The sequence below is a fragment of the Mixophyes fleayi genome, chromosome 11 (assembly GCF_038048845.1).
Source record: "Mixophyes fleayi isolate aMixFle1 chromosome 11, aMixFle1.hap1, whole genome shotgun sequence".
Taxonomy (NCBI): Eukaryota; Metazoa; Chordata; class Amphibia; order Anura; family Limnodynastidae; genus Mixophyes; species Mixophyes fleayi.
In genome coordinates, this window is record NC_134412.1 from 37,607,979 (window position 1) to 37,631,841 (window position 23,863).

At 38.9% G+C, this 23,863-nt stretch overlaps 1 protein-coding gene across 1 annotated transcript in view; it reads right to left on the minus strand.

Annotated features, from left to right (window-relative positions):
* Positions 1 to 265: 265 nt before the first annotated feature.
* Positions 266 to 23,863, minus strand: part of LOC142106909 (netrin-1-like) — a 79,915-nt gene continuing 56,317 nt past the window's right edge. Inside the window, exons 4-7 of the mRNA XM_075189961.1 lie at positions 21,085 to 21,234; positions 12,510 to 12,563; positions 12,050 to 12,130; positions 266 to 854 (exon numbers count right to left, since the gene is read on the minus strand). Coding sequence (XP_075046062.1) covers positions 526 to 854; positions 12,050 to 12,130; positions 12,510 to 12,563; positions 21,085 to 21,234 — 614 coding nt within the window. The 3' untranslated portion in view covers positions 266 to 525. The remainder of the gene's footprint in view (positions 855 to 12,049; positions 12,131 to 12,509; positions 12,564 to 21,084; positions 21,235 to 23,863) is intronic.

Below are 23,863 nucleotides of genomic sequence, written 5' to 3' on the forward strand. Positions count from 1 at the left end.
TCTTTATAAATCCTTGACATTCATAAACCTGCTAATTTTGCCTACATTCACCCGCAGAATTCTTGACATTTTATATGCAATTTCATCTACATCCTCAACATATTTTCTAGTTTTAACTGAAAGGCATACCAATTGAGTTTACAATATATAGGTAGCTAGGTCGAAAATCTAGCCCTGAGAAAATATTTTGTTTACTTTTTATGGTATGTATTTTATAGGCAGCCGACTGAGAGACAAAGGACAAAAGAGTTATCACGCCATCACACAAAGTGTAATCTGTATTTCAAACAGCAAAAGAAACAAAGCAGCATATTTTTCTACAAACATATAACAGAAAGTAATATGTTTTGCACTGTATTACTATACATATTAAATTGTTGATGAATATTCCAGTTGGCAAGTTTTTTTAATATAGAGGTAGCGATAATTGCAGCTAACTAGCCATCACTATTGTTTCAATCTAAATGAGATCTTGGTCTGAGACAACTGACACTAATCATCATCTGTAAAGCTACAAATTACTAATTATCCCACCCTGCATTTTCCACGCCGGTCTTGCTGTTGAAATCGTCTGAGTTTGTGTGCCCAAACATCACGCCAAGGAAGTGTAAGGCTATTCTTATCTAGGATCAGGCGTGCTGGGTCTGGAGATTCTTCATCATTACCGATAATCAGGTAAGACTTGCCCACTTGCACCCGGAGGCAGTCACATGCTAAATCCTGGTCTGGAACCCACAGAGGCTGATCTCCACGGCGAATAGGTACCCTCCGCTGTCTGTATACTGTTAGCACCGTGGCTGTGAATTGCCACCACTCCCCGGACTTCTCCATAGACAAGAGCTGGGCTCGGAGAACTGTAATATATAAAGCAGACATGAATACCAGTGTATCAAAATACAGTTTACTTGCACATATCATAGACAACATAACATTATAAACATTATAAATAAAGCCTAATATAATACATAACATTATGACTTATATAAACATTATGGTTATTATGGCTAATCAGGATTAGCCACCAAAATAAAGATATGCCCACAGGCCAGTTTGACATGTGTGTTGAAAAATGACAACAGCAGTCACTGCTTGAATACAAATGTATGCATTTCCAGGGGAAATCTATAGACATTTTCACTTTTGACAACTTCAGGGAGTTGATTTTTAATGGAGAACAGCATGAAAGTGTTTGTCTACATTTTATTGAAAATACAAATTTTGCATGTATTATTAACTGTCAGGACAATATTCTCTCTTGTGCATATATTCTTTCATGCATATGACACTTCATAACATTATTATATTGTGGACAAACACACTTAAGCCACATCTCAAAGTTATTGTGGGGCATAAGTATATACACTTGTTACACTAAATGTACCTCTGGTACAAATGCAACTGATTTTGTCCTGGACACATCTTGTTGTGCATCCAACAGATGCAGGTCAGTACACTTTATTACGTTAAAAGTGAAAATGCGTCCTCCTCTAATTGAGCCCCACTGTGCAAAGTCATTTAAAAATTTTCTCTGGACTACTCTCCCTCTCTCACATATAGATGCACATGATCCATTTGTAGCACTCTACCTGTTTAACATTCAACTTTTTTATCGAAAAGTAAAATGTAATAATAGTATTACAGACAGCTGAAGTGACATCTGTCTAAAACAGGGAAGAAAATTGAGATTTTAAAGCAGATCATAGCAGTTTAGCTGCTGTGACATCACTGATGCTCCCCTTAAATTCACCAATCTACATAGTGTATTTCTGCAGAACAAGTCAGCAAATGTGTCACCCACCATGGCACATATAGAGAAGCATCTCCCTCATAACTTAGTTGAAAAAAGAGTACGATATATAAAATTAATTAAGTATAAACACATCATTTATTTCATGTATATTATTTAAGTTGCTAAACATACAGCTTTTGATAGACAATAATGCTCTTTTATATAATGTTTGCACAGAATACATTTCTCCACATTCTGAAACTTCATAATGTTTTTTTTTATTTTGCCAGCATAAACTTTTGTTTTTACCTGTATCCTCACATGGGAAATAAGCATATTCAAATCACAGAGTAAAAAAAGCACATATTTATCTGTGGGAGTGTGGTCTGAACTACAAACCATGCAGAAATTATTTTAATGCAGAAAGATGTGGACTTGTGCAAGCTGTTATTTGTTTTGTCAAAAAGCAGCCAATAAACATTAAGCACCTCATTTAGAGTCGGACACAAATTCCGTTTTAGGCGCATCCAGAAAAAAAACACTACGAGAGAAAGGGAGGAACGTGGAATTGTGAAGGCGTGACCATGTAAATAAATCCTAGTTGCAGTGAGGCGCAGACGCAACACACGTCAAAAAAGGGCTAAAGCTGTGCGTCAGGAATTAGGTGGCGCAAGCAGTTAGCTAGCTGCAGGAACTGCTCGCCGCTCGATAGGGTATTACGAGTGGGACAGAACTGGGGTTGCTTGCCACTCGTTATACCCTACCAAACTGCGGCACACTCCCACTCCTACACTTCTTACACGGATTTTGCGTCCAACTCTAAATGAGGTCCTAAGGGTTCATGTAGAGTTGGATGTAAATCCAACTCCTAGGCGCAAAAACCATTTTTAGCAACTACGCATGGAGACTGGGTGATCTCCCCCTTGCACCTCTCTACACTTAGAGAGGCAGGACGGGAGAGGTAGTGGTGGCCCAGCCTAGCAATGTAAAGGCATGTTCGAGCTCTTTAGATGCTATACTGAGTTGGAAGCAGCCACAGATAGGTATCTCTGCAAGTTCTGTGCTGAAAATGCAGATGACGATCAGCACAGACCTTGTTGTATTATACAAAATAAGAAAAACAATTATTACATTTTTAAAAAAACAGTGTAAACCCCCCCCCCCCCCCCCCCCGAAACAGCTTAACCAACACTAGTGCTGTTTGGGGGGGAGGGCATGACTCAGATTCCTATGTAAATTACAGAATGTAATTTACAATAACGATTTAAGTGTAATTGCATCCAACTCTACATCAGGCCCTAAGCCGCGTAGCATCTAAGCCATACTACACTTTACATAAAGCCCTTGACAAATGTCCCCTTAGCTAATAAAAACGGGTGGCTTACTTGGCGTAGAGAGGTCACAACATTTATTGAAATAAATCAATTTAAGTGGCAGTGAAGAAAACATTTGGGCCAATCAACACGAGTCCTCGTGCCAAAAATATGATGCCCTAACGCTCCCTAGAAGCTTCTAGACCATGAAGCTCCTCTCTCCTTCGTTTGTCTCAGTACCTGGGACCCACCCGCATATTCAGTGCCCCATAAATACCCCAGAGGGTGAAGTGTTACAGACGATGAGCTGCCCTTTTAAGGGAGCTTGCTCCACTGCCACACAAATGTGTCATTTATTACTGCTGAATGACATGCTTTCCCGCCACACTGAGACCACTGTGAACGAAAAACATACTGGTTATTGCTGTAATTCATAAACTACAAACTATTATTAGTGACTGGATGGGTGAGGAAATTTCTACAAACAAGAGGAAGAACACCACCTATGCTTATATAACCTCTCCTTAACCCAGGATGTCCCTCTAAACCCCTCTTGATTGGCCATAAACTAGTGTTTACACAGGCTAACAGATTGACTCTTGCAGGGCACCAATGTAGGATCTCTAACATTCTGGGTGCTTATATGCCTTCAGGCCAATTACAAGGGCTCAGTTAGCTTTCTTCTCCGGGTGATCCATTTGTTGAAATTATTATGATTATTTTTCATTTCAATTAAATATAATGCTTACTACACTTACTAATTATAAAGTTTTGAATGTGACCAATACACTCAGGTTCCAACATCTAGAAATAAAAAACTAACAGCAATAGGAATAAAAACATTTAGCTTGTAAAAGGATATAATTAGTACAGTGGCATATCAGATAACTGATTTTCAAGGATATCTACTGTTTAGATTAATGTTTGACTTTTAGCTCATGTTAAGATGAACTAGACAGAATAAACCCATTAAAGGGAATTAATTACTAAAAGCAAATAATTTTTTTTTTATAATTTTGGGTAAATGTGTTGCTATATCTGGTATTAGTTTGTAATTTTATGGAACAACAACCATACATATATACATACATTTTACAGAAAGATTTTGCAACAAAACCCACTTATCTAATTTTGCAGAACATTCCTTTATTTGAACAAAAAAACAATCCAAACCCAACATCAAGGAGTATATTTATTAAACTGGGGGTTTAAAAAAGTGGAGATATTGCCTATAGCAACCATTCAGATTCTAGCTGTCATTTTGTAGAATGTACTAAATAATTGATAAACAGAATCTGATTGGTTGCTATAGGCAACAACTCCACTTTTTCAAACCCGCAGTTTAGTAAATATACCCCCAAGTCTCAACAGTTCAAATGTAGATTAAAATCCCATTAGATAATTAGCAAGGAATTTACTGGTTTACTGGTTAGTGTAGATAAGTGGTACTATATACTTTGTTGAGCTTTATGTTAAATTGCATATAAAAGTTATTTCAGTAATACGTAACTCAATGTACAAGTATAAATGTATAGATATTATCTAATTTTGAAAATGAGCTCTTTATATTTAAAATCAAACTCCATGTAAGAAGCATGTATTTATATCTTTAAACTGAATAAATAGTGTCTATATTCTGACTTTTAGATATACATATGGGCATGTTATGATTAGTTCTTTCAAAGTTTGGGGCACTAAATTGTAAAAAGCAACAAAAAAAATATGTAAATAATCTACTCATTTTTCTTTATATGGGAGATGTATGTATGTAAATATGAATGACTAGGGAAATAGACTGTTGGAAGATCCTGATCATTGCTGCAGCTCCTCGCTGAGGTACTGTAGACTCAATCAACAAACAACCAATAAACAACCACAGGGGCCTGATTCATTAAGGATCTTAACTTAAGAAACTTCTTATTTAAGTCTCCTGGACAAAACCATGTTACAATGCAAGGGGTGCAAATTAGTATTTCCTTTTGCACATAAGTTAAATACTGACTGTTTTTTCATGTAGCACACAAATATCAACTTTAAATTTCAGTGTACAAATAAGCTATCAAGTATTTGTGTGCTACATGAAAAAACAGTCAGTATTTAACTTATGTGCAAAACAGAATACTAATTTGCACCCCTTGCATTGTAACATGGTTTTGTCCAGGAGACTTAAATAAGAAGTTTCTCAAGTTAAGATCCTTAATGAATCGGGCCCCAGATCATTAGTCAATTCATAGGTTTTTTTTATTGAACACAACAACTGCATCAGACCTTTAGTATATATTTCTTGTATTGCTATAAATGGGATAAATAGCTAATTATAACTTTGGCTTTATTTCTGGGGGTGTACTCATGGGCAGAATCATGATAAAGTGTCTTTCAATTTTTTTTGTTTGCCTTTCTTTAGCCTAAAACGCTATTAATTTCTTTAAGTTATCAAAATAAAGTCCCATCTATCCCAAATAATCTCATATTTACTTGGGTAAACTAAAAAAATTAAAATGTATTTTTTCTTTAACCGGTTCTTCATATAAATATGATAATGATATTGGTCATTGATTTGCAATCACCACTGCATTTAAATGGCTTACATTGAACGTTAAGATGCTTTCAAGAGACAATCAGACTTTTTAGTTTCAGGGAATACACAGTTATGGCTATCTAAACACTGGGTAATGTTGATCTACTGAGAAATTTGATTGCTATTTGTGTCAGTAATTATCCCTACTTCATTCAATTGAGATAAATTGGTTTTTTTTGTTTTCCTTTCCTTGGGTCAACAATAGGGTGATGCTGAAGGTTAAACATTTCAACCTTGATTACAGTGTCTATTTTTGATTAAACAGCCATTAAGCCAGTCATACATGTTAAAATCCAAACTCAAGATCCAACTGTTTTTAAACGAATTGTAAGAAAGTGAAAATGTTTGTTAATAAATACAAAGGTAGATAGAAATGAGAATCTCTGGACTGAGTAACTCATGCCAATATGTTTTGCTGACCATAGATTATATATAGAAAATATCTCTTTACTATAGTCCCTGTAGTGTTAATAAGGGGTTGTTTCAAGCACAGCATAGCAAATTAGAGCATCTTGCTAAGCGCTAAGCACCTTCTGTTTGCTCAGTGCGCATTCACATTCCAACTTGCGATAATATTGCTTTTTATTTAGATGGTTTTGTGCATCTATTGCTTACAAACAGCTATTAGAATGAACCCTTCTGAAGTTATAACGTGAATTTGGGAAAGCAATGATTTTATTCCATTGTCACAATTGTGACAATCTTGTTGAGGAATTAGTCTAAAGCGGGTATAGACTACAGTTATTTTTTAACCAATTACACAATAAACGACTGTCAGGTCCAATATCGCACTAGTGTGTGCGCTCCCACGATCATGTTTTATAGTACCAAAGCACATCCTATCATTTGATTTGATATTATAAATGCAATAAAAATCACAATCAATGATAAAACGATGTCGGGCAAATGTGAAAGTCTGTCTACACTCACAAACAGCAGTGTAGGCAGATCTCTATGGAGTGTGCAGAGTCACCATCTTTTCAGCTGATGGTTATGACAGATGAAGAGCACAGGTCTGAAGGTAAATTGTGTAGGTGTGTACACATAAATCTACATGCTCATCGGGATTTTCAGTTGTTACAGAAATTGCATCTGACAGTCATTTTCTGTAGTGTGTACCCAGGTTAAGAGATGTCCTGCCAGGGTACTAAAAGCTTATAAAAAAAAGTAGAATGCCATCAACTTTGTTCCCTAAGTAGATTATACTTTCTAAATATTAATTGTAGAAAGGGAAGTTACTGCTGAATTAACATTGTCTGTTCATGTCAGTGCAAGTGTTTCATATTCTCGAGCAACGTCTGCTAAGTTTTTATTTTAGACTGACAGCATGTTTGACGGGTGTGCGGTACTGCTCTCATATATACACACACCTTGGGTGGCTGCACACACTTAACCTGTGACCTCATGCCTTTAATTTGAGTGGTTGCTCCATTGCTCATCATTTGTTTGAAGACTGTTTAGCTTTATTGGTCATGACATAAAGACGATCAATCATGAGAAATTCCTTTCTTTTTCTCTCTTTCTCTCACCTCTGACTGATTCTAGAGGGCCCCTTATCCCTTTCATTACAGGGAGCTTGCCCTGGAACACAAGGAGCTGTAGTGGCCCATAGGCCACCCCATAGATATTTTAACCCTTTTGCTGGAAAAAGTTAGGATGCATATTAATAATCATGTCTTATATTTCAATAACAAGTTTAACTTGAAAGAAACCCGAAAGGTTTTTAAAGGTGCTCAAGACAAGTTGCAGAAAGTATAATGTTGCCTAATGCTTATTTAAATCTATGTATAGAGTGCAATGTGTGGTCATTCTAAGTCTGGCCCACTGTTTTCACACTTCTTGTCTCTTTTCTATCTCTGCCCTCACTTCTTTATAATAATCAAGAGGAAATCGGCTTAACTTGGTAATTCCTTTTGTGTTGTTGAAAATATTCTTCTTACACAGCAGGATTTGGGATTCGATCTCTAATACACGTTCTGCCTTTCATTATACGCTTTCCTTCCCACCCTAACATCCCTATTTTCTCAAAAACCATGGCTTTAACTAATCCTATGAAATGATGATCCTTCAGTCATCTTATCCAAGCTGTGCCCGTGGGATCAAGAAAAGAACCTGCTGGGAGGACACTGACCCAGACCAAGCAGGGAGCAGCATAAAAGCACAGGAATGCAGTTGTTCCTTCCTACTAATTAATCTATTAGCATCTAAAAGATCCTGCAAACTGGTCACATCTCATTTAATGACCATCCTAAAAAAATAAAACAGCCTGGCTATCGTGACAAACTTTAAGATTAGCCCACATTCACATTTTATTATAAAGTCCTATGTCATTAGCAATGTCATTGATGGCAAATATCCATAGCTTCGATATCCTAAAACCTAATCTGTCCATTATGTATAGGTGACAATTAAACTAATATAATCTAATATATATTTTATTAGATAATTTTAAGCAATTATAGGGCTGTAAGAATCATTTTTCCAAAACAAATATTGGAACCAGGTTCATCATATTTACATTTTTGGAAAAAAGTAATAACACAAAATTTAGTAATAATAATAATAATAATAATAATAATAATAATAATAATAATAATAATAATAATTCTTTATTTATATAGCGCCTTCTCCCAATAGGACTTGCAGTGGGTAGGACAGTCATCTAGTGCACACTCAGCTGCTATTCTATGCAATCATTCACATCAGTCCCTGCGCCATTGGAGCTAACAGTCTAAATTGTGCTACCCAATTAATAATAATAATAATATTAATGAACAAAAAAAATCATACAATTTTGCACAATTGAAAAACTTTATTTTCGCAATCTTGCGCCTCTGCAAATATTTCCCTTTTTGAAGCAGATGTATATAATTATTTATGGTCTTTGGAGGGTTTCCTAACCAGCAGCAGGCAGACAAACAGCTTGATGTTAATTTTAATCATGGGTATTACAAAATGCAGTCACCCTCACTTCCTGGCTCTCTACAAAATTACACAAATGAATTTTATGCATACTTGCCAACTCTCCCGGAAAGTCCGGGAGACTCCCGAAATTCGGGCGAGCTGGCATTTCTCCCACATCCTAGGTTTCATTCATTTGACGTGATTCTCGGTGATTCACGCCATTTTGGAGGGCGGGAGGGGGCCGGGCGAGGCCAATCGCATCATGGGGGCGGGACCAAAAGGAATTGTAAAAAATAACGCCTATCTTTCAAAAAAATAGATAATATTCTTCCTTTATACCATTCTCCTTCATAATGCCAATCATGCCTAAAACCATGTACTTTCTCACACCCAAATGTCATTAAACTGTACTAATTCAATTATATGACACACTCTTTATAACACTATATTTACCAGTTTTGGCCTGTGTATTTGGTTTTATGACATTTACAGTCTGTACCATGTACACAAGCATTTTAATAGTTTTCTTTAAGCTTTACTGATTTGGATTCCCTATATGTTCAACTCCTCTTTGTTTCTACAAGAGACTGTGAGGGAATTGCAGCTATGCCTCACTATATCATATAAATTGCTTAATTTACTTGTGTAGCTTTGCTTAGCCTCCCTAACCTAAAGAAAACACTTAACATGGCCACACACAGTCTGATCTTGACCTTCAGGATCACAATCCAATTTGAGCATGCACTTGGGTCTTCAAATTGAACGGAATCTGGACAATTGTTACTCAGACATAGAGATCGAATAACTTCCTGACCACATGAGGATCTGATCTGCTCACACAGGCCCACAGATCTCATCATACAACTTGACTTGTGGGCATGTCCAATAACAATCTAAACTACAATGATTGGATCACTATGGGTATTGTCTTTGTTTTGAAGTGACACACATGAAGTATTTGGGCTAATTATACAAGATCGCCAGTGATATTATATGTGTTGTCAGCATATAGTAAAATAATGATAATATTAAAGAACTACATTGAAAATCTAGTGTCTGTTTTGGATTTTTTTTCTGGAGCAAGTATGCAGCTATCACCATGATCAACACACAAACTGCATCCTTCTAGTGTAGGAGCAGAATTTACTCTTGGTAAGGAACATATTTCAAAGACACATATAACCCAAAGGAAGACGCATCTTAGTGGTATATACTTAACTTCCATCTGCACAACCTTACTGTACTGCACTTTGTTATTATCATCAATATTTATTTGTAAGGTGGCACAAAACTCTGCAGCGCTGGACAGAACGAGTGCAGAGGTTGACGAAGGGGGTACAGACGTGAGTCAAAGGATGTTACAGTTTAGTGGGAGAGGGAAATGCTGAGACCATAGTTGAGATGTTAACTGACCCCCCATGTTCTGGTTTTGGTTTTGGATCTGGATTAACTTTGTGTTTTGGTTTTGGTTTTGGATGTTTTTTCTAAAATGCCTATTTTTTTTGCTAAAATCACATATTTTTGCTTTTTTTCCCCCCTACATTATTATTAATCTCAATAACACTAAATTCAAGTCATTTGCAGTCAGTTATGACCACCTCACAGGTCACAATATTATTTTCATACACTTTCAAAGACTGCAGATTTAGAAGACCAAGACTGCCAGACCTATTATTTCTATTTCAGTAATGACAATTAGCAATGGAGCAATGGAGCTCTCCTCTTTGTTTGTTACCTATATAACATAGTACAATGTGACTGCAGGTTTAGAAGACCAAACATGCCAAACCTATTATTTCTATTTCGGCAATGGCAATTTGTAATGGAGCAATGGAGCTCTCCTGAATGTCACTGGAGACTTTGAAGAACACTGCTACCCCTGCTCTTTCTTTTCTACACTGCCCAACTGCACTAGAGACTGCCAAGAACTGTGCTACCCCTTCTGTGTCCCTCTGTGAAGTGGCGCTGGATCGCCGTGGAAGGCAGTACTTATAGAATCCAAAACTTGCAAGATCCAACGATGTAACAATGACGTTTTGCCTCGTTTTCAATTCTGAGCCGGTTCGGTACTCGGATCTGCTAAGTTCGGGTGTGTTCGGTTCTCGGGGAACTGAGCCTGAGCATATCTAGACCATAGGAGCTCGCGGAACACTGACTGGGCATGAGACTGGAGCTAGTAGAACATGCAGAGGGAGTAGTATAAGTTATGGGTAGGATAGGCTAGAGCAAAGAAGTGGGTTTTTAGAGAGCACTTGAACGTTTGAAGCTTTGGAGCGAGTCTGGTCAGGTGGGGTAGGGAATTCCGTAATTGGTGAGCAGCACAGGAAAAGTTTTGAAGATGGGAGTAAATGGAGTAACCAGAAAGGAGGAGAGGCGTAGATCAGAAACAGATCACAGAGGGTGAGAGGGAGTGTACTTCCTGATGAGATCAGAGATGTATGAAAGGGAGGAGTTGGTGCGGGCTTTGAATGTGAGGATGAGAAACGTGAATTGAATTCTGGCTAAAATAGAGAGCCAGAGCATGGATTTGCAGAGTGGCGCATCAGATAAGGACCTGTGAGAGAGGAAGAGCAGGCTCGCAGTAGCAATTAGTACGATTGTAGAGGGGAAAGACAGGAATGGCCCTGATCTCAGGAATACCTCTTGAAGCTCAAAACACTAGCACAAACTGTGTGCTTGCTCAATTTAACAAATTTAATGCGAGATGCATATTTATGCAGTCCAAAGGAACTTACGTGCAATTCTAAATCACCCTCTAAGATCAATGACATACAGGAGTTTTAGAACTTCTGACCAGTAAGCCACAGCGTTCTAAAGCAAGTATATGCTCATATGCCTCCTCATTAAAGTGATTAGGGGCACTTTAACCCTGTCACACTCAGGGGTCCCATGAGTATGGATTGGGGGAACGGTACCTGGCCATGTGCCTGCCATCTGGAGGTGTTGGAACTACAAAAGAGAAGTTTGGGGACCCAGAGAAGCTGGATTATAGGCGGAGGGAAAAGCAATGGTAAGTGACTCCGTGACCCAAAAACATTTGCTAAGGATGTGTGGGTCCATGCAGGCACACCCCCTAAGGGCATATGGCTGAGCTGCATTGCCAGCTTTTTGTGAGAATGTGCATGCAGCCAGGGGTGAGAAGCTGCCTCCGCACAGAGGCTTACGTTTCCTGCTGGTGATCCTGGTCACACCAAATTGATTCTGCTGTTAAAACACTACGTGCAGATTGACAGTGAAATAATTATGGCATGTCAGGGGAACATGCAATCCTTATTTATTTTAATGTTATGCATATCCTTGCAATAACATTAACACTATACATTTCTAAAGGCTAAATAACTAAAAGACTTACTGTGACTCAAATATACACTTTTAGAACTTATGCTTAAACATAGAATTAAATTTAACAAATTAAGCGAGCTCTGGTGTTAGTGCACATGACATATAGACATGAAGGACTTGTAAAGGGAAAAGGCTATAAAAAGGTGGTGCAACAGTGATACAGAGTATTTTAGCTTTACATACCATAGTCTTTTTTGCAATACTTGCGTAGATTCATGTGTACTCGACTGTGGGATGGCTTACAGTATGACTGGCACTCGGTACCTTAAAATAAAAATGCAAACATTATCCTTAGTACAAAGATGCCAACTTATAAAAGGCTGAAAGTCGCATATACATTTATAAGATCTTTTATCCAGAATACTTTGTATTGGGGCTTTCTGGATAACAGTTTTTCCACAAATAGAAGCAACATGCATATGTCTATTAGAGCACATTTAAGAATATTCAAAATGCTATCTTTAGCATTATTGTCCTCTTTATCATTTGCAGCGCTCCTGTCAGTGACTATATAATGAGGCATTTAATGATTATGTCACCAAGCAGCAGTAATATTTTGTTCCTCTCTGTTTTTCTTTTAGTTCTCTTCACAGTGGATCTCTGGATAAAAGATCTCATACCTGTATTGCTATATTATAAATACCTGCTTTCCCCTCCAGGGAATAAGCTGCTGTTGTAGTCATCTCCTCTTGAATCCCTAAACATGATTGAAGCAAAAAGAAAGTGGTAATCTGTATCAAACGCAGTAATGTATTTTGCTGACAGATCTGGAGAGAATGTTGTTAGTAGCACAATTCATAGGTGAAAAGTTTGCTACAGATCAGTGATAAATCCATGCCAACCATCTACGAGCAATATCAATTATAACGGTCGGAGAGTAATGATTACATATTTTTAGGATCTAAAGCTGAACTATCCCACAGGCCTGAGGAACCAGAGGTGATTCTCACAAGTTTTTTTGTATCCTCTACCTTCTCCATAAACTCTTTTGTTTGTCATTGTTATAGTTATATTGTCCTCCCCACACTGTGATAACATATATAGCCCAACAAATTAAATTTCTATACTAAAGCTGCCTCCATTGATCTTTTGGTATGTTCATCTTTGTGATATTATATTAGAGATGGGCGGGTCCGGTTCTCCGAGAACCGAACCCACCCGAACTTTGGGTATCCGAGTACCGAGCTGAGCAGCTCGGTACTCTCCCGCCAATTCCGAATCCAAATCGAGGCCGAACGTCATTGTGACGTCGTCGGATCTCGGGACTCGGTTCTCGCGATACTTCAACTTTATAAATACACGCCTCCACAGCAATCCATCGCCATTTGACAGAGGGAGAGAGCAGGGTGTAGTCATAGGCTAATTAGAGCAGGGACAGAGAAAGAATACAATATTGTTCTTGCAATTGCTCTAACCAAAATCGCTAGTGCAGAGAGGAGGATAGAGGTTTATTATTTTTTCTTCATATTTGGCACTCCCCAGCGCTTTTGGGTTGTCCCCCATAATTGTGCATTAATATTTCTGGCTGTCAAAAGTCATATCTGTCAGCAGTATCTACTCAATAAATGTTAGCACTCCTCAGTGTTTTTGGGGTGTCCTCTCTAATTGTGCATTAATATTTCTGGCTGTCAAAAGTCATATCTGTCAGCAGTATCTACTCAATAATTTTAAGCACTCCTCAGTGTTTTTGGGGTGTCCTCTCTAATTGTGCATTAATATTTCTGGCTGTCAAAAGTCATATCTGTCAGCAGTATCTACTCAATAATTTTAAGCACTCCTCAGTGTTTTTGGGGTGTCCTCTCTAATTGTGCATTAATATTTCTGGCTGTCAAAAGTCATATCTGTCAGCAGTATCTACTCAATAAATGTTAGCACTCCTCAGTGTTTTTGGGGTGTCCTCTCTAATTGTGCATTAATATTTCTGGCTGTCAAAAGTCATATCTGTCAGCAGTATCTACTCAATAAATTTTAGCACTCCTCTGTGTTTTTGGGGTGTCCTCCCTAATTGTGCATTAATATTTCTGGCTGTCAAAAGTCATATCTGTCAGCAGTATCTACTCAATAAATGTTAGCACTCCTCAGTGTTTTTGGGGTGTCCTCTCTAATTGTGCATTAATATTTCTGGCTGTCAAAAGTCATATCTGTCAGCAGTATCTACTCAATAAATTTTAGCACTCCTCAGTGTTTTTGGGGTGTCCTCTCTAATTGTGCATTAATATTTCTGGCTGTCAAAAGTCATATCTGTCAGCAGTATCTACTCAATAAATTTTAGCACTCCTCTGTGTTTTTGGGGTGTCCTCCCTAATTGTGCATTAATATTTCTGGCTGTCAAAAGTCATATCTGTCAGCAGTATCTACTCAATAAATGTTAGCACTCCTCAGTGTTTTTGGGGTGTCCTCTCTAATTGTGCATTAATATTTCTGGCTGTCAAAAGTCATATCTGTCAGCAGTATCTACTCAATAAATGTTAGCACTCCTCAGTGTTTTTGGGGTGTCCTCTCTAATTGTGCATTAATATTTCTGGCTGTCAAAAGTCATATCTGTCAGCAGTATCTACTCAATAAATGTTAGCACTCCTCAGTGTTTTTGGGGTGTCCTCTCTAATTGTGCATTAATATTTCTGGCTGTCAAAAGTCATATCTGTCAGCAGTATCTACTCAATAAATGTTAGCACTCCTCAGTGTTTTTGGGGTGTCCTCTCTAATTGTGCATTAATATTTCTGGCTGTCAAAAGTCATATCTGTCAGCAGTATCTACTCAATAAATTTTAGCACTCCTCAGTGTTTTTGGGGTGTCCTCTCTAATTGTGCATTAATATTTCTGGCTGTCAAAAGTCATATCTGTCAGCAGTATCTACTCAATAAATTTTAGCACTCCTCTGTGTTTTTGGGGTGTCCTCCCTAATTGTGCATTAATATTTCTGGCTGTCAAAAGTCATATCTGTCAGCAGTATCTACTCAATAAATGTTAGCACTCCTCAGTGTTTTTGGGGTGTCCTCTCTAATTGTGCATTAATATTTCTGGCTGTCAAAAGTCATATCTGTCAGCAGTATCTACTCAATAAATTTTAGCACTCCTCTGTGTTTTTGGGGTGTCCTCCCTAATTGTGCATTAATATTTCTGGCTGTCAAAAGTCATATCTGTCAGCAGTATCTACTCAATAAATGTTAGCACTCCTCAGTGTTTTTGGGGTGTCCTCTCTAATTGTGCATTAATATTTCTGGCTGTCAAAAGTCATATCTGTCAGCAGTATCTACTCAATAAATTTTAGCACTCCTCAGTGTTTTTGGGGTGTCCTCTCTAATTGTGCATTAATATTTCTGGCTGTCAAAAGTCATATCTGTCAGCAGTATCTACTCAATAAATTTTAGCACTCCTCTGTGTTTTTGGGGTGTCCTCCCTAATTGTGCATTAATATTTCTGGCTGTCAAAAGTCATATCTGTCAGCAGTATCTACTCAATAAATGTTAGCACTCCTCAGTGTTTTTGGGGTGTCCTCTCTAATTGTGCATTAATATTTCTGGCTGTCAAAAGTCATATCTGTCAGCAGTATCTACTCAATAAATGTTAGCACTCCTCAGTGTTTTTGGGGTGTCCTCTCTAATTGTGCATTAATATTTCTGGCTGTCAAAAGTCATATCTGTCAGCAGTATCTACTCAATAAATGTTAGCACTCCTCAGTGTTTTTGGGGTGTCCTCTCTAATTGTGCATTAATATTTCTGGCTGTCAAAAGTCATATCTGTCAGCAGTATCTACTCAATAAATTTTAGCACTCCTCTGTGTTTTTGGGGTGTCCTCCCTAATTGTGCATTAATATTTCTGGCTGTCAAAAGTCATATCTGTCAGCAGTATCTACTCAATAAATGTTAGCACTCCTCAGTGTTTTTGGGGTGTCCTCTCTAATTGTGCATTAATATTTCTGGCTGTCAAAAGTCATATCTGTCAGCAGTATCTACTCAATAAATTTTAGCACTCCTCAGTGTTTTTGGGGTGTCCTCCCTAATTGTGCATTAATATTTCTGGCTGTCAAAAGTCATATCTGTCAGCAGTATCTACGCAATGGATTCAAAGCAGTCCACATATGATCTAAATGAGCAACCAGGTTCTGTCACCAGTCCTGATGTTAGTGTTCCCAGTACGTCATCTGGCCAAGGCGATGTCAAACAACAGAGTGTTTTCAAATTAGTGCAAAAAACAAAAACCAAAAAAAAATTTACTGTATTGAAGCGAAAACGAAGTGTAACTGAGCAAAAGTTAAGTGACGATAAAAAAAAAATTGCAAGCATGCCATTCTACACACGCAGTGGCAAAGAGAGAATGAGGCCTTCACCTTTGGCTATTAGTGGCAGATCCCAAAAAGTTACCCAGCCTACAATTGGTGCACAACTACTGTTACGCGTCAAAGCTGAGCTGCAAGATACCAGTGAGGCATTACAGGAGAATATTTGCTCTGATTCACAAATGACAACAATCCCTGTGGAGAGTCCATCCAACAGTGGGATGTCTAATCGTGAGCATTCTGCTGATGTGTGCCTTAATAGCCCGAGTGTAGCCGGTGATACCCAAATTGAGGATGCCACTTTGGAATTAGAAGAGGATGAGGGGGAGATTTGTGTAGGCGACGAGGGCGCTAATGAGGATGTTGATGAGGATGAGGTTGTTTGTGTAAGTCCTGCACCAGTGGCAGCAGTTCTGGCACGTGACAAGAAAAAGGCCATTGTCATGCCTGGGCATAAAACAAAAAAATCCACTTCTTATGTGTGGAATTATTTCTACCCAAATCCAGACAACAATTGTATAGCCATTTGTAGTGTATGTGAAGCCACAGTCAGTCGAGGGAGGGACCTTAACCATCTTGGAACCTCGTCTATGTTACGCCATTTAACGAGAGTTCATGGCAAAGTGTTGGGAAAAGCTGAAAGTTCTTCCCAAAAGAATACAAGCACTCCCTCATCAGCTAAGACCCTCCGCTCACCGACATACCGACGGCCACAAAATACACCCACCACACCATCCTCATCAATATCCTCAGTAGCGCTCGGAGTTAGCCCGGCATCCCACTTAAGGCTGGATGACTCCGGCACTATTATTGATTCCTCTGAAGAAAGCGTTAGTCCTGCTGCTGCTGTTGCTGCTGCTGGGGGTGAATCGTCATCCCAGAGGCAGGTGAATAAAATGAGCAGTCCTACATTTCAGCAATTAACTGTGAAACAATCCTTTGCGAGGGGAAGCAAATATGACAGCAGTCACCCAGTCGCCAAGCGAATCACAGACGCCATGGCTGCAATGTTAGTGTTAGATCTGCGTCCAATCTCCACCATAAACGCAGCTGGTTTTTCACAGTTAATTGAGGTTTTGTGTCCGCGTTACAGAATTCCATCGCGACACCATTTCTCCCGTAAAGCTATTCCACAACTATACCAAAAAGTGTGTAAAAATGTAGAGATTGCGCTGAAAAATGCCATTCTGCCCACTGTTCACTTAACCACAGATATGTGGACAAGTGGAAGTGGCCAAACCAAAGACTATATGACTGTGACAGCCCACTGGGTTGGTCATTCACCTTCACCAGCAGGAACAGCAGCAGCATGTACACCACTACGTAACATTTGTCACAGGCAGGCCACTCTTTGTATCACCGGCTTCACTAACAGGCATACGGCTGACAATTTGTTACGCAAACTGAGAGATGTGATTGATGCATGGCTTATACCACTCGGACTCTCCCCAGGGTATGTCATTTCAGATAACGCCAACAATATAGTGCGAGCATTACAGCTGGGTGATTTCCAACATATTCCCTGTTTTGCTCACACCATCAACTTGGTGGTGCAGAGCTTCCTACGAAACAACCGTGAGGTGCAGGAGATGCTTTCGGTGGCCCGTAAAATTTCAGGCCATTTCAGGCATTCAGCCACAGCATGTAGGAGATTACAGCAGCTCCAAGAGCAGTTTAACTTGCCCTGCCACCAACTTAAGCAAGAGGTGGTAACTCGGTGGAATTCCACCCTGTACATGCTTCAGAGGATGGAGGAACAGCGCAAAGCCATCCAAGCATATTGCACAAGTCATGACATTGGGAAAGGAGGGGGGATGTATTTCACTCTTGCACAGTGGGGAATCCTTTCAGTGCTGTGCAAGGTGCTGAAACCATTTGAAGTTGTGACATGTGAGGTCAGTGCAGACTCTGCTAGTTTGAGCCAAGTCATTCCTTTAATTAGACTATTGGAAAAGCAGCTTGAGAAAATGAAGGAGGAGCTGAAAGCAAGCAATTCAGCAAAGTATGTTGGCCTTGTCGATCAAGTACTTAATTCGCTTCACAATGATCCTCGAGTTATTAAGATCTTGAACTCGGATCAGTACGTTTTGGCCACTGTGCTTGATCCAAGGTTTAAAACCTACATTGAGTCTTTACTTGTAAATGAGCGAGATGTGAACTTTTGCAAGGAGCTATTGCTCAGCAAGTTGGCCGCTGAACTGGGCCTCGGCTTGACGACGTGTCCTCCTTCACTTTCTCAAGCTGTTGCTCGTAAAAAATTAAATTTCCAAAAAAGAAGCAGGGAAGACACAGGGGGCAGACGAGAACAATTTAACATCTGGGCTGGTTTGAAGGATTTTTCAAAAAAAAGTGTCACTTTGCCCATAAGTCCATCCAATATGAGTATAAACATGCAAAGGATGGTGGAGGATTACTTTCAAGAGGTAGTTGATATGGAAATGTCAGACAGTCCCTTTCCTTACTGGGAAGAAAAGCAAGCTATTTGGAAACCCATGTACAAACTTGCTTTGCAATACCTAAGCTGCCCACCCTCCAGTGTGTACTCTGAACGAGTGTTCAGCACAGCAGGGAACTTAGTCAGTGATCGCCGTAGAAGGTTACTTCCCAAAAATGTGGAGAAAATGATGTTTATAAAAATGAACTACATCTTCCACGAGGAAGGCCTTCACCATCCAAGACATGCAAGCACTGACTGTTCTCTAATGGCGGATTCAAGCGGCGATGAATTGATAGTCTGTGATGATGACGATAACACTGATGAGGGTGAGGATGAAGCTGAAGATGATGCCGATAACATCTTTTTAAAACTTTCTATGTAAGTGTAGGGTGCAATCTACCCCCAAAGAGGAAAGGGACTTGTGGCATTTCCATATCACATACCATCTTGAAAGGCTGCTGTTAGGGCAATTTATCCTTAAGGGTAGGGTGTCATAGACAGAGTGACCCTAAACTGGCTTTGTCCATTTTTCATAATATTGTACAGTCTATAATGGCTGAATTTTTTAGTATTTTATACAAGTGGAGGGGGGCCTAGAGAGACAGAAACCAAACTGGCTTTCTCCATGTCAATTAATATTGTACAGTCTATAATGGCTGAATTTTTTAGTATTTTATACAAGTGGAGGGGGGCCTAGAGAGACAGAAACCAAACTGGCTTTCTCCATGTCAATTAATATTGTACAGTCTATAATGGCTGAATTTTTTAGTATTTTATACAAGTGGAGGGGGGCCTAGAGAGACAGAAACCAAACTGGCTTTCTCCATGTCAATTAATATTGTACAGTCTATAATGGCTGAATTTTTTAGTATTTTATACAAGTGGAGGGGGGCCTAGAGAGACAGAAACCAAACTGGCTTTCTCCATGTCAATTAATATTGTACAGTCTATAATGGCTGAATTTTTGGGTATTTTATACAAGTGGAGGGGGGCCTTGAGAGACAGAAACCAAACTGGCTTTCTCCATGTCAATTAATATTGTACAGTCTATAATGGCTGAATTTTTTGGTATTTTATACAAGTGGAGGGGGGCCTTGAGAGACAGAAACCAAACTGGCTTTTTCCATTTCTTTACATATTTAACTATAAGTGTAGGGTGTAATATACATTCAAAGACGATGGCTGCCTTGCCAATATGCATAGATGGAGAGGAAGACAATCTGTTTTGTGTGTGGAATAGGCCTACCAACGAAGAATTAAACTGTTTTTTGGGATGATTTATTACCTCAACAATTAGATTACTTGTCTCTAAAACAGTTGGAGCACTAAATTGGGTTAATTTAGGCCCAAAAACATGGATTTTCCCAAAAAATAGCAAAACAAAACCAAACAAAACCAAAACCAAAACCAAAACACGCAATGGAGGTTTTGCAAAACCAAAACCAAAACCAAAACACGACGGTAATCCAGATCCAAAACCGAATCCAAAACCAAAACACGGGGGTCAGTGACCATCTCTATATTATATACAGCACCGGAAATTCCTTTCCTGTACCAAAGCTGTTCTCCATTCTCTCTTTGGTATGTTCTGCTCTGCAGCACGAAACCACAGCAAGAGAAGGGAGAATGAATGTGAACTTTCATCTTCAGTTCTTTTGTTTCCAGTTTAGAAAGCAACTCAATGGGCTAGATTTACTAAACTGCGGGTTTGAAAAAAAAATGGAGATGTTGCAACCAATCAAATTCTAGTTATCATTTATTTAGTGCATTCTACAAATTGACAGTATGGGGCATATTCAATTAGCTTTTGGATTCGCGGTAACGCGCCGGAACAGCCGCGAAACGTAATACACGGTACCGCAATAACGTGGATTTTCGTTCGCAGCCCATAGGGTTGCGAACGAAAATCCGCGTTAATGCGGTACCGTAATACCCGCAAGAACGCTCACTTTTCACGGCAACGCGCGTTACCGCGAATCCAAAAGCTAATTGAATATGCCCCTTAGAATCTGATTGGGTGCTATAGGCAACATCTCCACTTTTTCAAACTCGCAGTTTAGTAACTATACCCCAATGTCTTTTATATATCTATAATAAATATACTTTCTAAAAATATAAATTATTTTTTATCAAATTATTTTGAATTACGCGGTTTCCATCATTTGTAAAGTTTTGCTATGATTTGTTTTCTCTTAAATATCCTAGGTAGTACTTTTTAATGGTTTTGGAACATTTTACTCAATGATTGAAAACACTTACAACCAAAACAAAATAGCATCCACAGTTCAGCCATGGCAATATGAATAATTGCTCTAATTTACTGCTAAGTTCAGTTGTGTTATTTTATAGATTATGCATAACTTTCTGCTAATTTTAGACTACCTCCCTCAAGTTATTGTACATTTACTTTTATTGCTTAAGGCTCTATGAAGAGTATTTACAAGGAAACCAACTAAGATACATCTATTTCACGTCTATGTTTTGGTTTGTGATTACTTACGAACACAAGGCATATGTGGAGATCGGCTTTGTTCGTATCCCTGAGCACAGCGGTTACATGTTAGACCAGTCACTCCAGTTTTGCACTGACATTGGCCTGTTGTTTGGTTGCACATGGCATTGACAGCTCCAATTGGATGGCACTGGCAGGCTAAAAATAAAATTGTATAATTACAGAATAGTAAATTAAGGAAAGACTAGGACTGGAGATAAGAGCCAGTTGTTTGGACACACACGGCCTGATTCATTAAGGAAAGAAAGGCAAAAAATAAGTAAGCTTTATTCTGGGTAAAACCATGTTACAATGCAAGAGGTGCAAATTAGTTTTTAAGTTGTGCACATAAGTTAAATACTGGCTGTTTTTTCATGTTGCACACAAATACTTGATAACTTATTTGTACACTGAAGTTTAACGTTTATCTAGGACATGCTGTACCCCAACTATAAATCTGCCATCACATTTTAAATTTACCTCCCCCTCCAATGCAGCATGGTTTTGCCCAGGTGCAAAGTTACTCCTTTTTCTTGCTTTACTTTCCTTAAACAATCAGTCCCTCAGAGTTTCATGGGCCAATTGCAAATATTCAATTAGTCTGGTATCAAATAATCTTGCCCAACATAGAAAGTATACTATTGAAATTTATACCACATAAGTTAACACATCAGGATGGAATGTCAAGCATGTCAAAATGTATTAGTCCTGTTATTAAGTATTGTTTGCCATAAATACAATGCATCTGACTATTTGTGAAGGGGCATGTTACTTCTTACACTGCAGTGTCAGGGGGCAGTGCAATAAAGCAAAATAAGCAAACGGCAAAACTGTAATTTCCTTGCACCTCTAAAATCTCCGTCAACACGTTAGACAGTTACATACAGAAAATTAATAGCTGCTCCATTTTGCTGTGCTTAGTAAATGTGACTTTTACACCATTTTGTGACTCTGCAGTCTGCACACGTTAGTGGTAGGCAGGGGGTTCCTTGAGTCTCGCCCTGGTGTTTGTGGCCGTAGACATTTCCTTATATTTCAATTGTCAAGACTCAGGTGGAGGCACTCTTAGCTACAGGAAAAGTAAGAAGAGTCTGCTATACGTTTACATACACACTATTCCCAGGGCGTGGGAAAGGAGGTGTTACATATATATATATATATATATATAGGATAAGATACTCCCTACTATAAATTATATGTATACTAGAAATGACTGAGTAATTATGTCACCAAATAAAATCATAAGCCCTTAGGTCGAGTCCTTTTATACAGGTCAGGAACATCCAAGGGGGGCTCTTTCCCATTCAGTTTAAAGGTAGAGCCCCTAGTTTGTAAGGTAAGCCACTCGCATATTTTAAATGCTGCAATCACCATCATTTGTAAGGGTTATTATTTTAATCCATTTGCTAGACATATTTTCCAGATTACAAGGGGATCAGCAAAGCCTTCCAACTAATCAATATGCAAATAGGGCCTGGACCTCTTCCTTTTCCCACAAGCATTATGCTGTGAGATACAGATAGAACAAACTTAACTTCACATTCAACATGACAACATGGTGCAGACACCACAGAATATAAGAGGAGTTAGCCCATTCTTTTAAATAGAAAATGTGTGACTGTAATTTCTGTAATTACTGCTAACTGATGAGCCATGTAATTTAAATGCATCTATAAAGGCTGCTTCAAAAGTACATGTACATAGGCTGAAAATTAGAGGTTAGAAAACATTTTCTATGGCCACATACGTAGGTAAGTACGACCTCAAATGCCCCTTACCTACATTCATCAAAGTACATGCCTCTACAAATGTTTTGAATGCATTGAGGTCAGTGTCCTCCATTGACACCCCATCCCCTGTTAGATTATACTTTGTCAACAGTCAAGTCCCTAAGGATTAGGTAAACATACCTACCCACTTACTGTTCCAGGTTACCTGTCAAAGTGCGAGGAACACCTGGATGGGTTAACTCAGATACATTTGTGTAATAGTGGAACAGGTGTATAAATCTGTTTGCTATACAGTTCATGCCACCGAATGTAATTGTATTTTGTATTTTTCTTAATCATTATTTCACTTATCTACTGGAAACCAGGGCCGCCTTCAGAAATTATGGGGCCCAGTACGGGCCCCCCGTGTCCCCCGGGCCCCACCCCCCCATGAGCGCCCCCCCCATGAGCAACAGCAACACATACTTAATACTTACCTGGGGCCCCCCTGTGACAGGCAGATCACATGATCGCAGGGGGAATCAATCCTCCACCCCTGCGATCGCATCCTGGTGCTGGCTGTCACGGTGACAGCCAGGCTGCAGACAGAGTAGCGGAGACCAGTGGGGCCCCAGGTAAGTCTGTACTGCGCTGTTGTACTGGGCCCCCTGGTGAGCCTGGACCCGGTACAACAGTACCCCCCGTACCCCCATGATGGCGGCCCTGCTGGAAACATTCTGTTTTCCCTATCCAGCAAACGTCATTTTTTCTAAAGATTATACTTTGTAACAGGCGTACAATCACATTTGCCTTGTTTTTTTCACCACTGCAAATAAAATGATACTATTAGTCTGCAAAGTAAACTTAATGCTATTTATATATAAAAGTAGTTGCACTGTAAATAACTATGACCAACTTTCAATAAATTTCCAGAGTAAGAAGATGTTGTTAATGTCTAGTTACTTTTAATCAATAAGTTTACTTAATGTGTTGTTTATAGGTATTAACCATTTGAAATGTATTAAATTGGTTGACTGTATGAGAATTCTCGGTGCTTTTGTAGGTGTCAGAATAGTATT